Below are 13,415 nucleotides of genomic sequence, written 5' to 3' on the forward strand. Positions count from 1 at the left end.
TTTGCCCCTTTCCTCCTTTCCCACTCGGTCTCTGACCCCAGCTTAATAAATGATGTGGCGTGACAAGGACACTGGGAAGCAGGCTGCTTGCCCTTGGCGTGATGAGTCAGCGTGGGAGGGGCAGGAGAGGACGCTGCTGCCAGCCATTCCCGTCTCCCACATGCTCTGGTGCAGTTAGAGTGGACAGGCTGTGCTGTCAGCTCTTTAGGTTGGAGTCGGAACTTGGCTGCTGCTGCTCGGTGGGTCTCCTAAGGGAGCAGACAGACTTCCGTGTGCACCAGCAGGCCTGTGCCCGAGCTGCAGTTTGAACCACCCTGGAAACAGGACAGCCAGGATTTGGGGGAGATTTGGCTTGCTTCTTGTTGTGGTCTCTGAGGGTTGGTGCCGTCCAGAGCTAGCCTGGACATCTATGTTCACAGTCAGTTCTCTGCTCTTTCTGGATTCCTTACTCCTCTGTCTGTGGCGGTGCCCAGGCACGCTGTCCTTAGAGTCCACCTTAGTGGAATATTAAAGACTCGAGCAACTCATTCACCAGCCGCCTCGGGCTGCTTGTCATCGGGAGCCATTTGGGGATGACGGATGTGCAGGGCTATGCCTGGTGTTTTAGGGAGATGGCTGATTTGGTAGCCAGAGGATGGGGGTGCTCAGAACTGTGGAGGTTCAAAGGCCAAGATATTTGAAAGGCCAAATATCTCCTTTTATGTTTGCTTCATTTCATTTATTAATTGAGTTAATATTTAGTGTATTCCTGCTATGTGCTGGGCAATTCTGTAGGCACAAGAATGGAGCACCTTTGTTCTTCCAAGGGCTGTTTGGATATTTATAGCATCATTTGCAGACCAAACAAAACTATTGATTTAAAAATTAGCCTGTTGGCCAGCGCTGTGGCTCACTACGCTAATCCTCCGCCTGCGGCGCCGGCACCCCGGGTTCTAGTCTCGGTTGGGGCGCTGGTTCTGTCCTGGTTGCTCCTCTTCCAGGCCAGCTCTCTGCTGTGGCCCGGGAGTACAGTGGAGGATGGCCCAAGTGCTTGGGCCCTGCACCCCATGGGAGACCAGGAGGAAGCCCCTGGCTCCTGGCTTCGGATCAGTGCAATGTGCCGGCCGTAGCGGCCATTTGGGGGGTGAACCAACGGAAGGAAGACCTTACTCTCTGTCTCTCTCTCTCTGTGTCTAACTCTGCCTATCAAAAAAAAAATTAGCCTGCTACTGATTTATTAAATTTTGAATCCCCTCTTTGGTTGCTTTGGCAGGGCCAGACCCAATATTTCCTGGGCTTATATGGCCTGCGGGCTGGGTGTTCCCCACCCTGCGGAGGGACTGGATACATTGCTTAAGAAGGAACCCAGGCTCATGGAGTGTGGCTTCTGCTAGGGAGGACAATGAATGCGAATCCGTGAAATACAGTGTTTGTGAAGTAGCTAAGGAAGAAGGTGACTCAGGAAAGGGGGCCTTGCTGTGTTGGGGCTCAGAGTGGGCCACCCGGAAAGGCGACGGTCGATTGAATGGGGACGTGTAGGAAGGTTTGTATTGTTACTTACCGCCAAGTCCTTTCTGGCCGAAACGCAGTGAATGAGGTCAAGAGCCTGTGTAGGTCAGCAGTCAATGAGACGTCAGGTATAGAATGTTCCAGACCCTGAAGTGACTTCCTGATAAAATGTCTGCCCCTTGGGCTAGTGTCTGCCAGGTTCGAGCTGCATGTTGGCTTGTTGTCTAGCACACCGGTTATTAGAGTGTGGTCCCTAGACCAGCAGTGCTGCCTGGGAACTCGTCGAAAATCGGCAGTTCTTCAGCTGAGTTGGGACCCAGCAATCTGTACTTTTGTTTTTTAGTTTATTTTATATGACGGAAGACAGAGTTACACAGGGAGGCTGAGACAAAAAAAGATCTTCTGTCCACTGGTTCACTCCCCAAGTGGGCGCAAAAGCCAGAGCTGAGCCAATCCAAAGCCTGGAGCCCACATGGGTGCAGGGGCTCAAGCACTCGGCCCATCATCTGCTGCTTTCTCAGGCAGTAAGCAGAGAGCTGAATTGTAAGTGGAGCAGCTGGGGCTTGAACCAGTGCCCATATAGGATGCTGGCACTGCAAGCCGGAGCTTTAACCTACTGTGCCGCTGCGCTGGTCCCTCCTGTCTTCTAAAATTTCTCCTTGGATATAAGGTAGCCACTTTGAGAGTGTCAATAAAATTTGGTGTGATAGGGTGAAGTGTTCAAATTCTTATAAAATTCTTAAAAAATAATCAGAGACAGATAGAACAGAGCTGGTTCCCCCTAAGTGCCTGCAACACCTAGGACTGGGCCAGGCGGAAGCCAGAGACCGGGAACTCAGTCCAGGTCTTCCATGTGCATCGCAGTGAGTTGAGCCGTCACTGCTGCCCACCAGCGTCTGTGCTGGCAGGAAGCTGGAGTCAGGAGCCAGTGCCTGGTACTAACCCAGGCACAGGGATGTGAGATGTGGACATCCTAACCGCTGGGCTAAATGCCAGTCCCCTAAACATATCTTAATATGTGGAAGTGCTTACAAAGGTGTCCAGGTGTTGGCAGTGTCTAAGAATGTGTATATAATTTCTGTTTGTTTGTTCTGTTTATTCTTAAGGTATGCAATTTTAAAAAAATTTATTGATTTATTTGAAAGGTGTCGCTCCCCCTCTTCGCGGAGGAACGACACAGGACCCTGCGCTGTTCTTTTGTCTGCTCGGCCCTTCCCGGGTTTGCTGCTGGTTCTTCCTGGGTTGGCTACCGTCCCTTCCACCTCCGTGGAAGGGCGGTTCCCCCTGCCACTTTCCCCACTTCCACGGGGGAGCGGCACACCGCCGGCCGGCTCTCTTGGGGGCTGCTTAGATGTTCCTCAGGTGTTCCTGGTGCATGTTGTCTCTCTCCTCCTTTATAGTCCTCTTCCACCAATCCCAACTCTGCTACCCACACGCCGAGTATGCTGCTCTCCTCCAATCAGGAGCAGGATCAGCTCCTGCAGGTCATCACTCAAGTTGGCAAGAGGCAGCTGTGTAGAAGCTGTTTACTCCTCTCCCAGCGCCATATTGTGGGAGAGCAGATGCATAGAATAAGTCTTAATTCCAGTAACTTAGTCTAGTCCGAGTTGCTCCCCACAGTTCCCCCTTTCTTTTTATTTTTTGGCGTTGATACGCGCCTGTCTTCACTGCCCCGCGGCACACACTCTGCTCTACTTGCTAGAGTTGCCCACAGGTGCTTACAAGCCCTACCAATCAGGCAAACTGAATCCGGGTCCTCTCTTTGCCATGTTGTGAGGAGATTTTTAGGCGCTGATGCATGCCTGTGTTCGGTGCCCTGCAGCGCATGCTCTGCTCTGCTAGAACTGCCTGCAGGTGCTTACAAGCCCTACCAATCAGGCAAACCGAATCCGAGCCTTCTCATTGCCGTATTGTGGGGAGACTTATTGATGTTGATTCGTGCCTATCCTCGGTGACCTGCAGCTCATACTCTGGTCGAGCTGCCTGCTGGTGCTTATCGCCTAATCAGGCAGACCGAATCCAAACTCTCTCATTGCCATGTTGTGGGGAGGCCTTATTTTTCTCTATTTCTCTATCTCAGGGCATTCCTATTTCTCCTATTTTACTTCTATCTGCCAGCATTCCTATTTCTCTCATTTTACTTCTATACTTCTATTTCTCTTATCCCCGCGGCTTCCCGGCACCCGCCCCAAGGCGGCTTCTCAGCGCCTCGCCCCGTGGCGGCTTCCCGGCTCTGCGCGGCTTCCCAGCTCTCTCGGGGGCTGCACAGGTGTTCCTTCAGATAGATGTTCCCCTTAGATGTTCCTGGTGCATGTTGTCTCTCTCCTCCTTTATAGTCCTCTTCCACCAATCCCAACTCCGCTACCCACACGCCGAGTATGCTGCTCTCCTCCAATCAGGAGCAGGATCAGCTCCTGCAGGTCATCACTCAAGTTGGCAAGAGGCAGCTGTGTAGAAGCTGTTTACTCCTCTCCCAGCGCCATATTGTGGGAGAGCAGATGCATAGAATAAGTCTTAATTCCAGTAACTTAGTCTAGTCCGAGTTGCTCCCCACAGAAAGGCAGAGTAGGAGAGAGATGGAGAGACAGCGAGAAAGAGGTCTTCCACCTGCTGGCTCATTCCCACAGTGGCTGTAAAAGCCAAGAATGAGCCAGGCGGAAGCCAGGAACCAGCAGCTTCATCTGAGTCTCCCATGTTGGTGTAGGGGCCCAAGCACGTGGGCCATCTCCAGCTGCTCTTCCCAGGCTATTAGTAGGGAGCTGGATTGCAAGTGGAACTGCTAGGATACAAACCCATGCCCATGTGAGCTGTCGGCATCATAGGCAGTGGGTTAACTGGATAAACCACAACACCGGCCCCCACAGTTTGTTTGAAACCCAGTATTTAATTCTTCTAAATTTCCTTCTCTGCCACTTTGCCATTGCATTTCTTTTTTTTGTTTGTTTTGGTTTTTTTGTTTTGTTTTGTTTTGACAGGCAGAGTGGACAGTGAGAGAGAGACAGAGAGAAAGGTCTTCCTTTGCTGTTGGTTCACCCTCCAATGGCCGCCGCGGCCGGTGCACTGTGGCTGGCGCACCGCACTGATCTGATGGCAGGAGCCAGGTGCTTCTCCTGGTCTCCCATGGGGTGCAGGGCCCAAGCACCTGGGCCATCCTCCACTGCACTCCCGGGCCACAGCAGAGAGCTGGCCTGGAAGAGGGGCAACCGGGACAGAATCCGGCGTGCCGACCGGGACTAGAACCCGGTGTGCCGGCGCCGCAAGGTGGAGGATTAGCCTAGTGAGCCACGGCACCGGCCTTTGCCATTGCATTTCTCAGTGACAGCGTGTGATCACGCGGCTGACTCCTGCATGGAGACTGGCAGAGAGCGGGTGTTCATGTAGAAACGTCAAGGCCGTGGGTTTGTTTCCCGGGGAAGTTGACAGTGGAGAGGAAAGTTCCTTGGTGTTGTCCTTGCCGGGTGCCGTTGCTCTTGTACCTCCGGTGCAGAAGGGGCCGTGCGGGGCGTCTGTGTGTTTGCCAAGCTCTGGGGTTGCTTGGTAAAAACAAATGAGCACAGTTGCGGCCGCTCTAGCCCTTGTGTGAGGGCAGACATGAAGCTGATGGTGCTGGGGGTCACTGGTAAATGGACAGAGCGGCTCAGGGCTCCAGAAAAGCCACTGTTCGTCCCTTCTTAGACTCCCCCCTGAGACCCGGGAGAGTGGTACCCTCTGCGCTCCCTGTGCCTTATTTCTAAATCACTGGTGTCTCCTGCACCCGGATATTCTCCCATCCAAGTACTAAACTGGTCCGGCCTTGCCTCTTATTTGGAGAGTATAATTTAATTTAAGTTTTTTTTTTTTTGTCCCTGCAAAGTCCCTACTTTCATATCCCCTGGGCTATTCTCTCTGTGGTGGAACAAGCCGACTCTGTGGATGAAACCAACATCATCATCTTTTTTTTTTTTTTAAAGATTTATTTATTTGAAAGTCAGAGTTACACAGAGAGGCAGAGAGAGAGACAGAGACAGAGACAGAGAGAGAGGTCTTCCATCCGATGGTTCACTCCCGAATTGGCCGCAATGGCCAGAGCTGCGCTGATCTGAAGCCAGGAGCCAGGGGCTTCTTCTGGGTCTCCCACATGCGTACAGGGGCCCAAGGACTTGGGCCATCCTCCACTGCTTTCCCAGGCCACAGCAAAGTGCTGGACTGGAAGAGGAGCAGCCAGGACTAGAACTGGTGCCCATATGGGATGCCGGCGCTTCAGGCAGGGTGTTAACCTGCTAAGCCATAGAGCCAGCCCCTTAAACCAAAATCTTAACAAATTTTAATCATATAAAAAATGGAAAATGGTATATATGTTAAAGAAATCAGCATTAGTGATACATAGGTTGTCAGTGAAATATGTTTTGTATGTTTTTACATGCTTTCCTGTGAATTTGGGCTATCCTTTTTTTTTTAAACTTTTATTTAGTAAATATAAATTTCCAAAGTACAGTTTATGGATTACAGTGGCTTTCCCCCCCAAAAAACTTCCCTCCCACCCGCAACCCTCCCCTTTCCCGCTCCTTCTCCCATTCCATTCACATCAAGATTCATTTTCAATTATCTTTATATACAGAAGATCAATTTAGTATATATTAAGTAAAGATTTCATCAGTTTGTACACACACACAGAACATAAAGTGTAAAATGTTGTTTTAGTACTAGTTATAGCATTAATTCACATTGAATAACACATCAAGGACAGAGATCTCACATAAGGAGTAAGTGCACAGTGACTCCTGTTGTTGACTTAACAAATTGACACTCTTGTTTATGGCATCAGAAATCTCCCTAGGCTCTTGTCATGAGTTGCCAAGGCTATGGAAGCCTTTAGAGTTCGCCGACTTCAATCTTATTCCGACAGGGTCATAGTCAAAGTGGAAGTTCTCTCCTCCCTTTAGAGAAAGGTACCTCCTTCTTTGACGACCTGTTCTTTCCACTGGGATCTCACTCGCAGAGATCTTTCATTTAGGTTTTTTTTTTTTTTGCCACAGTGTTTTGGCTTTCCATGCCTGAAATACTCTCATGGGCTTTTCAGCCAGATCCAAATGCCTTAAGGGCTGATTCTGAGGCCAGAGTGCTGCTTCAGACATCTGCCATTCTATGAGTCTGCTGTGTATCCCACTTTCCATGTTGGATCATTCTCTCCCTTTTTTATTCTATCCGTTAGTATTAGTAGACCAGTCTTGTTTGTGTGATCCCTTTGACTCTTAGACCTATCAGTGTGATCAATTGTGAACTGAAATTGATCACCGGGACTAGTGAGATGACATTGGTACATGCCACCTTGATCGGATTGTATTGGGTTCCCCTGGCATGATTCTAACTCTACCATTTGGAAAAGTCAGCTTGAGCATGTCCCAAATTGTACATCTCCCTCTCTTATTCCCACTCTTATATTGAACAGAGATCACTTTTCAGGTAACACCTAAGAATAATTTTGTGTTAATTATAGAGTTCAACCAATAGTATTAAGTAAAACAAAAAAATACTAAAAGGGAGAAAGTATTAAGTTGTACATTAACAGTCAGGACAAGGGCTGATCAAGTCACTGTTTCTCATAGTGTCCATTTCACTTCAACAGGTTTCCTTTTTGGTGCTCGGTTAGTTGTCACCGATCAGGGAGAACATAGGATATTTGTCCCTTTGGGGACATGCTTTCCTGTGAGTTTGGGCTGTCTTATATCCCGTGTGTTAGTGCAAAATGAGGAAATTTGGCTTTGCTTTCTACAAGTAACATGGAAACAACCTTGCAGTTAATTTCAGAAAGATCCTGTTGTCTAAAGGGATATACCTGAATGTTCTGGAGTTAATGCAGCGGCACGCACATTCCCCTGAAGTGGCCGAGAGTGGCTGTAAGATGCTGAACCACCTGTTTGAAGGCAGGTAAGATGGACTCACGCACTTACGCAGAACAGGTGGGGCCGAGGGACTGTTCCTATGTCAAGGTTATTGCTACAAGGGGCAAACATGGGGCTTTGAAGACTGACACCTTTGGCAGTATGGTCTCCTGTCACCGAGGCCACAGAATTGCTTCATCTGAACGTGGAAAGGATTGGCAGAGCTTGAGGACAGATGACGAAGGTTGGTTTCTCTGCACAGTGTTCACTACATTTAGAAATCTTGTGATTACCCGGTACGTGACATCAGCGTTATTTCTGCCGATTGTGTCAGCATGAAAGGTGTAAGACATGAAATGAGAGACTAGCTTTTTAAGTGTAGCTTCTTCACAACAAAACTGGATTATGATTTCTTCATGTGAATTAACTCTCAGACTCCAGCTGTGGGAGCCCTAAGGTGCACCTGGCCCAGTTCCTCGGTGTTCAGAGTAAGAGCCTGGCTAATGAGTGGCACAGCGGGGCCTAGACCTTTTTATCTGGGGGTAGATGGTGGCATGGGCAGAACTGTTAGTTAAAAAAACCAGAACTCAGTGATGTGCAGGCGATGCTTACTGCAGAGTACGCTCACTGCCGCTTTTCATTTATTGAGGTGCAGAATGTGAATTAGCTTTGGGATTGAGTAAATTTCAAACAAACAAAAAAGGCCATGAGGGAACCAGCACACGTCAGGGAAAACACAAAAGGCAGAGGTGTGGCAGCCAAAACTGATGGTGTGTCCTAACTCTGCAGCTAATTGAGCGAACTGTTTGCTGAACTTCAGGTTCCTCACCTGTAACAAGGGGTAATAAAAACTTCATGTCTCTGCCCTTAAATGTGGGAGCCAAAATTCAGAAAGAAGGAAGGAAGGAAATACCCATGTGTACCAGTTTGGCTGCAGATACTGTGTTTTGTTAAACTTTATTCATCCAACAAATTGGTAGAAATTATATCCTACTAACTTTTTAATGCTTTTGTGACTTATAAAATTTATGTGAAAGAGGTGAACTTGTTTTTGTTTGATTATTGCTCATAGCCTTTGCCTATTTTCCTGTTGCACTGTGGTCTTTTCACTTTTTATTTGTTGAATTCTTTATTCAGTGGCGCCAAAAAGCCTTTGTCTGTGATGCAAAGTAAAAATGTTATCTCAACCAGAAATATATTTTAAGGATCTCGTGTTATGATTTTATAATGCGGGGATTACGGAAGTTAATTTTCATGAAGCAGTGTGGATAATGCCTGGTGCATTTTGAGCACCCAGCAAATCACAGCTGTGACAACTGCTGCTGCACAATGTGACTGACGGGCCTGGGGTGTGGTGCACCTGTCTGCTTGGGCGGCGGGCTCTGCTGTCTTACCATCCAGTCTGTATCTATCTGCATGCTTCGTCTTTCTCAGTCGTTTTCTCTTATTTAAAGGTTGCTCTTGAGCACTTCATCTTGATTGTTGGTTTTTTTGGTGCTGTAAGCGTTGAACCTTTAGGAGTGGGGCAACCTCCTTGATAAATGAAGTCGTAAAGCACGGGTTAGGGTTCTGTAGTTTCTGGCTGTTTCACGTGTGAGATGTGCACAGTTCAGTGGGGATTCCCAGCTGACAGGGACACAGCGCCTCCCGTGTTCACTGTTGGAAGTGTGGCCTGCAGGTGGAAAAGCACCATCATGATGGCCGCATGCACAGCTACGACGCAGCTCTGATGCGTGCATGGTGCACTTGCTGTGGAAAGCGAGGCTGCCTCCGTGACAGCGCACAGTGCCTCCTGAGCTCTGGGTGAAGGGTGTGTGTTCATCTGTGAAAGAGCACATAGCTCCGGCCGGCGCCGCGGCTCACTAGGCTAATCCTCCGCCTGCGGCGCCGGCACACCGGGTTCTAGTCCCGGTTGGGGCGCCGGATTCTGTCCTGGTTGCCCCTCTTCCAGGCCAGCTCTCTGCTGTGGCCTGGGAGTGCAGTGGAGGATGGCCCAGGTGCTTGGGCCCTGCACCCCATGGGAGACCAGGAGAAGCACCTGGCTCCTGCCTTCGGATCAGCGCGGTGCGCCGGCTGCAGCATGCTGGCCACGGCTGCCATTGGAGGGTGAACCAACAGCAAAGGAAGACCTTTCTCTCTGTCTCTCTCTCTCTCTCACTGTCCACTCTGCCTGTCAAAAATAAATAAATAAATAAATAAATAAATAAAAAAGAGAACATAGCTCCAAGACCTTGGGGAGAACAGGCTTCATGTAAAACACAACTCCGTAAATGCCCTCCCAGCGGCTCAGTGATGCTCGTGTGGCAGGAAGCCCAGTGCCCAGCCCTGCCGTTAGACAAGTTTGCATGTCAGCCGTGACGATGGGACTTTGGGAGTTAACCTGCATCTGTTCAAGTCCTTTGGAAAATGAGGGTGGACTCTCCTGCCTTCTGGGATGGTTGCACACAGATCAGAAGGAAGCTCCTAGTTTTATGAAACAATAAAATGAATCTCAGTTGTCTGTGAATTCTAGTTCTTGAGGTGAAAGTTTAAACAACACGGTTGTTACATTACCAAAGTCGAGTGCATTTTCAGGTAGCCTTTCCTGGTAAAGTTCATGGTTCTCTTTTCTTGCGTCTGTTTAAAGTTTGGTGTGTGTGTGTGTGTGTGATTAAGTCAGATTGCATTTTTGGTAAGTATGCCAATGTTATTCCTGCAGTCACATTTCCCTGGATACAGTGGCGGCAGTGGTCCCCAAAATAATAACAGTTATGAGAAGTCACGAGGCGTCACTGTCAGTGCAGCTGGAGGCACTCCGAGCTATTCTACATTTTATGATGCCAGGTAAGTCCTATGTAGATTGCGGGGAGTGATAGCTGTTCAAATGGACTTGGGAGTTTTCAGCAGCATCCATTTTCTAGGCAAAAGTTAGAGGGATGGTTTCTGCCAGCCAAACGCAGAGCTCTCTGCTGAACCAAAAATGAAATGTGGATGGTGATGTGAAAGTCACTTAGTCAATTTATAAGAAACTCCATGAGAAAATTCAGTCATTTACTGCAAAAGTAATAAATAAAATGTGAAGTGTGGGTTTTTTAATTTTATTTTAAAAACTTATGAGAGGCAGAGAGAGAGAGAGAAAGAGAGAGAGAAAGAGCGAATGCTCCCATCCACTGGTTCCCCATTCTCATGCCCACAGTGGCGAGGACTGGGCTGGGGGTGGAGCAAGGAGCTGTAACTCAATCCAGGTCTCCAACATGCGGGGCAGGGACCCAGCTACTTGAGCAGTCATGGCTGCCTCCCAGGATGTTTATTAGTCAGAGTCAAGGAGCTGGGCTGAGTGTTGAACCCAAGGACTCTGCTGGGCCATGTGGGGTCTTAAGAATCTTAACTGGGACTGGCGTTGTGGCAGAGCAGGTGAGGTGGCTGCCTGTGATGCCACATCCCATATGGATGCCCGTTCATGTTCTACCTGCTGTGCTTTCAACCCACCTCCCTGCTAATGGCCTGGGAAAAGCAGCAGAAGATGGCCCAAGTACTTGGGCCCCTGCCACCCACATGGGAGACCTGGATGCAGGTCCTGGCTTCAGCCTGGCCCAGCTCTGGCCATTGTAGCCACCTGGGGAGTGAACCAGTGGATGGAAGCTCTTTATGTGTCTCCCTCTCTTTGTAACTCTTTCAAATAAATTAAAAAAGAAATCTTGAATAACAGCAAAATAACAGCAAGACCAAATGCATGCCCCAAATATGCAGCTTTTATCTCTAAGAAGAGCTTCTGTCTGATAATTCTTTTTTTTTTTTTTTTTTTTTTATCGCTGTCACTTGATTGTGAGTGCAAGCTTGCCTTGCCTTGTCTGAACCATGATGGCAGCTCATTTCCATACCTTTACCTGGCTTCACCCCAGTGCTGCTTTCCCTCTGGTTGAGTTAGTTTTCCTGCAGTATAACCAACCGTATAACCACATGCATCTCTCTGACGACAGTGGTGTCTACTCTCCTTTAACACCTACCTACACCTGTTCTGACCTTATTTTACCCAGAAGCACATCCATACCACCTGCTCCTGCATTCATTCAACACATACCTATTAGGTGCCTCGTCTGTTCTAATGAACGTGATGCTGTTGTGGTTTGAAAGATGATGAGAGAATAGCATGACTGTGCTGATACAGGAGCTTAGAGATACACAGATAGGCACGAATTTCCAAGATGTTTGTACCTTAAATAGACTTATCTTTAAATGCCATTTTCCATAGACTTGAGGTTACTGCATGTGTAGAAGGCTGTGGCAGTCTCAGTGGAGGCAGGGCAGTGGGGGGAGGTTGGGATCCTTGCCGTTGGAGGTTGAGTAGCCCTGGCCTGGGAGGACTTTGCAAGAACAGCAGATTCTCAGGGTCAGGGGCGGGGAGGAGCGCGGGGAGGCGGTCGTGTGTGGAATGGAATGTGGGATGCAGGGTGAGCAGTGTGCTTTCTCCTGGAAGTCATTTCGGGTTTATTAAAAGGCGTTTAAAACGCGCGGGCTCACAGCCAGGCTTTCAGTTGCTAACAGGAGCGCTGTGGTGCGAGGTGACTGGCAGGGAGACTGCATGCAGGACCCTTGGTGGGGAAGGAGGCAGGGCCAGGGTGGGCCAGGGTGGGGTCTGCAAGGTGGTCAGTCCTGTGCCACGGGAAACTGGAAGGGCAGAGTTTTTGTTTTGTAACATTCACAATTCTTTGGAAGTTCCATTTTTTTCCCTTTAAAATAAAATCTTCCAGAACCTACCATTTTATACAGTTACATAGGTATTTTGTGTTCCTGAGTCTAAGAGGACACTCAGTTTAAGAGGATACTTTCTTTCTCTCTCTCTCTCTCTCTCTCTCTCTCTCTCTTTTGACAGGCAGAGTGGACAGTGAGAGAGAGAGACAGAGAGAAAGGTCTTCCTTTGCCATTGGTTCACCCTCCAATGGCCACTGCGGCTGGTGCACCTCACTGATCTGAAGGCAGGAGCCAGGTGCTTCTCCTGGTCTCCCATGTGGGTGCAGGGCCCAAGCACTTGGGCCATCCTAAGAGGATACTTTAAGATGCAGCTTTGTTCTGTGAATCTTTTTTGTTTTTAATCCCTAGTACCTTGAGCTAAAATAGGTATTCATTCAGTTTTTTTAGATTGAATCATGCTGTTCCGTTGCTAGTTGTCAGCCAACTTTTGAAACTTAGCAGATATAATTTTGCATGAAAATACTGATTTTATTTTCTTTATAGGTTACAGTAAAATGACAGCAGCAACAGCAAAACCCTTCAGCTTTTCCCTTAAAGATGTCAGCCTTGTTCTTTCGAGGGTGGAATTCAGTTTTAAAGATAAGCAAAAGATGTTCAGAACCAAGGCACTGAGTTAATAAGAGAACACTCCTTTAGTCTGAAAATAAGTTCTGAATGTCTTTTCTTTTTTTCTTAAATGGACCTTGCAGCAGTGTTGTTAGTTGATGGTCATTTAGATGTGCTATGGATGTCATGGAAGGGTGACTGTGGGGCTGTGCTTTGTGCATGGAGATCTGTATTAGTAGACGTGTAAACAGAGTGTGTAAGCACATTTCGGTTAGGTAAAGGCTTAATCACCTGTTCAACTTTGTTACCATATCAAACTAGCACACCACATCATACCATACTGTGCTACACTGCAACAACACAACACAGCGTGGTGTTCCATGTCATACCGTACAATAGTGTCGTGTGCCATGTGTCATGCCGTAGCATGGTACTTGCACATGTCCCCCTGCACCATGCCATGTTGTACTGTATTGTTCTCTGGTATAGCTAATGAGTAATTACATAACCAGTACCCCAGTGTATTCAAGAGTGTATATAATTTTTATTTGAACATTTTGAGGTTATTCTAAGATAGCCAGACACACATTCACTTGATGACGTTTGCATGTCCTTAGTAACATAGATGTACATTACCACAAGCTTGTATAATCAAGTATCCAGTAAAGAATCACATGCTACATCTGCTAACAAATTAATTTCTTTCAATGTAGTACTGCTACTTCCTGTTTTTTAAACATAACAGCTTATGAAAGTGTTAAGCTGGTTGCTTCTATGAATTAATAATAA

General features: G+C 47.9%; 1 protein-coding gene across 4 annotated transcripts in view; it reads left to right on the top strand.

Annotated features, from left to right (window-relative positions):
• Positions 1-13,415, top strand: part of LRRK2 (leucine rich repeat kinase 2) — a 165,880-nt gene that overhangs the window by 28,347 nt on the left and 124,118 nt on the right. For all 4 annotated transcript variants that reach the window (XR_016213165.1, XR_016213164.1, XM_070049660.2 and 1 more), the window contains exons 12-13: positions 7,266-7,395; positions 10,048-10,172. Coding sequence is in view for 2 of the 4 variants with exons in the window: in XM_070049660.2 (XP_069905761.2) it covers positions 7,266-7,395; positions 10,048-10,172 (255 nt within the window). In the remaining 2 variants the exon portion in view is untranslated. The remainder of the gene's footprint in view (positions 1-7,265; positions 7,396-10,047; positions 10,173-13,415) is intronic.

Source organism: Oryctolagus cuniculus, chromosome 9 (genome assembly GCF_051225735.1).
Source record: "Oryctolagus cuniculus isolate XC-2025 breed Fujian yellow rabbit chromosome 9, ASM5122573v1, whole genome shotgun sequence".
NCBI lineage: Eukaryota > Metazoa > Chordata > Mammalia > Lagomorpha > Leporidae > Oryctolagus > Oryctolagus cuniculus.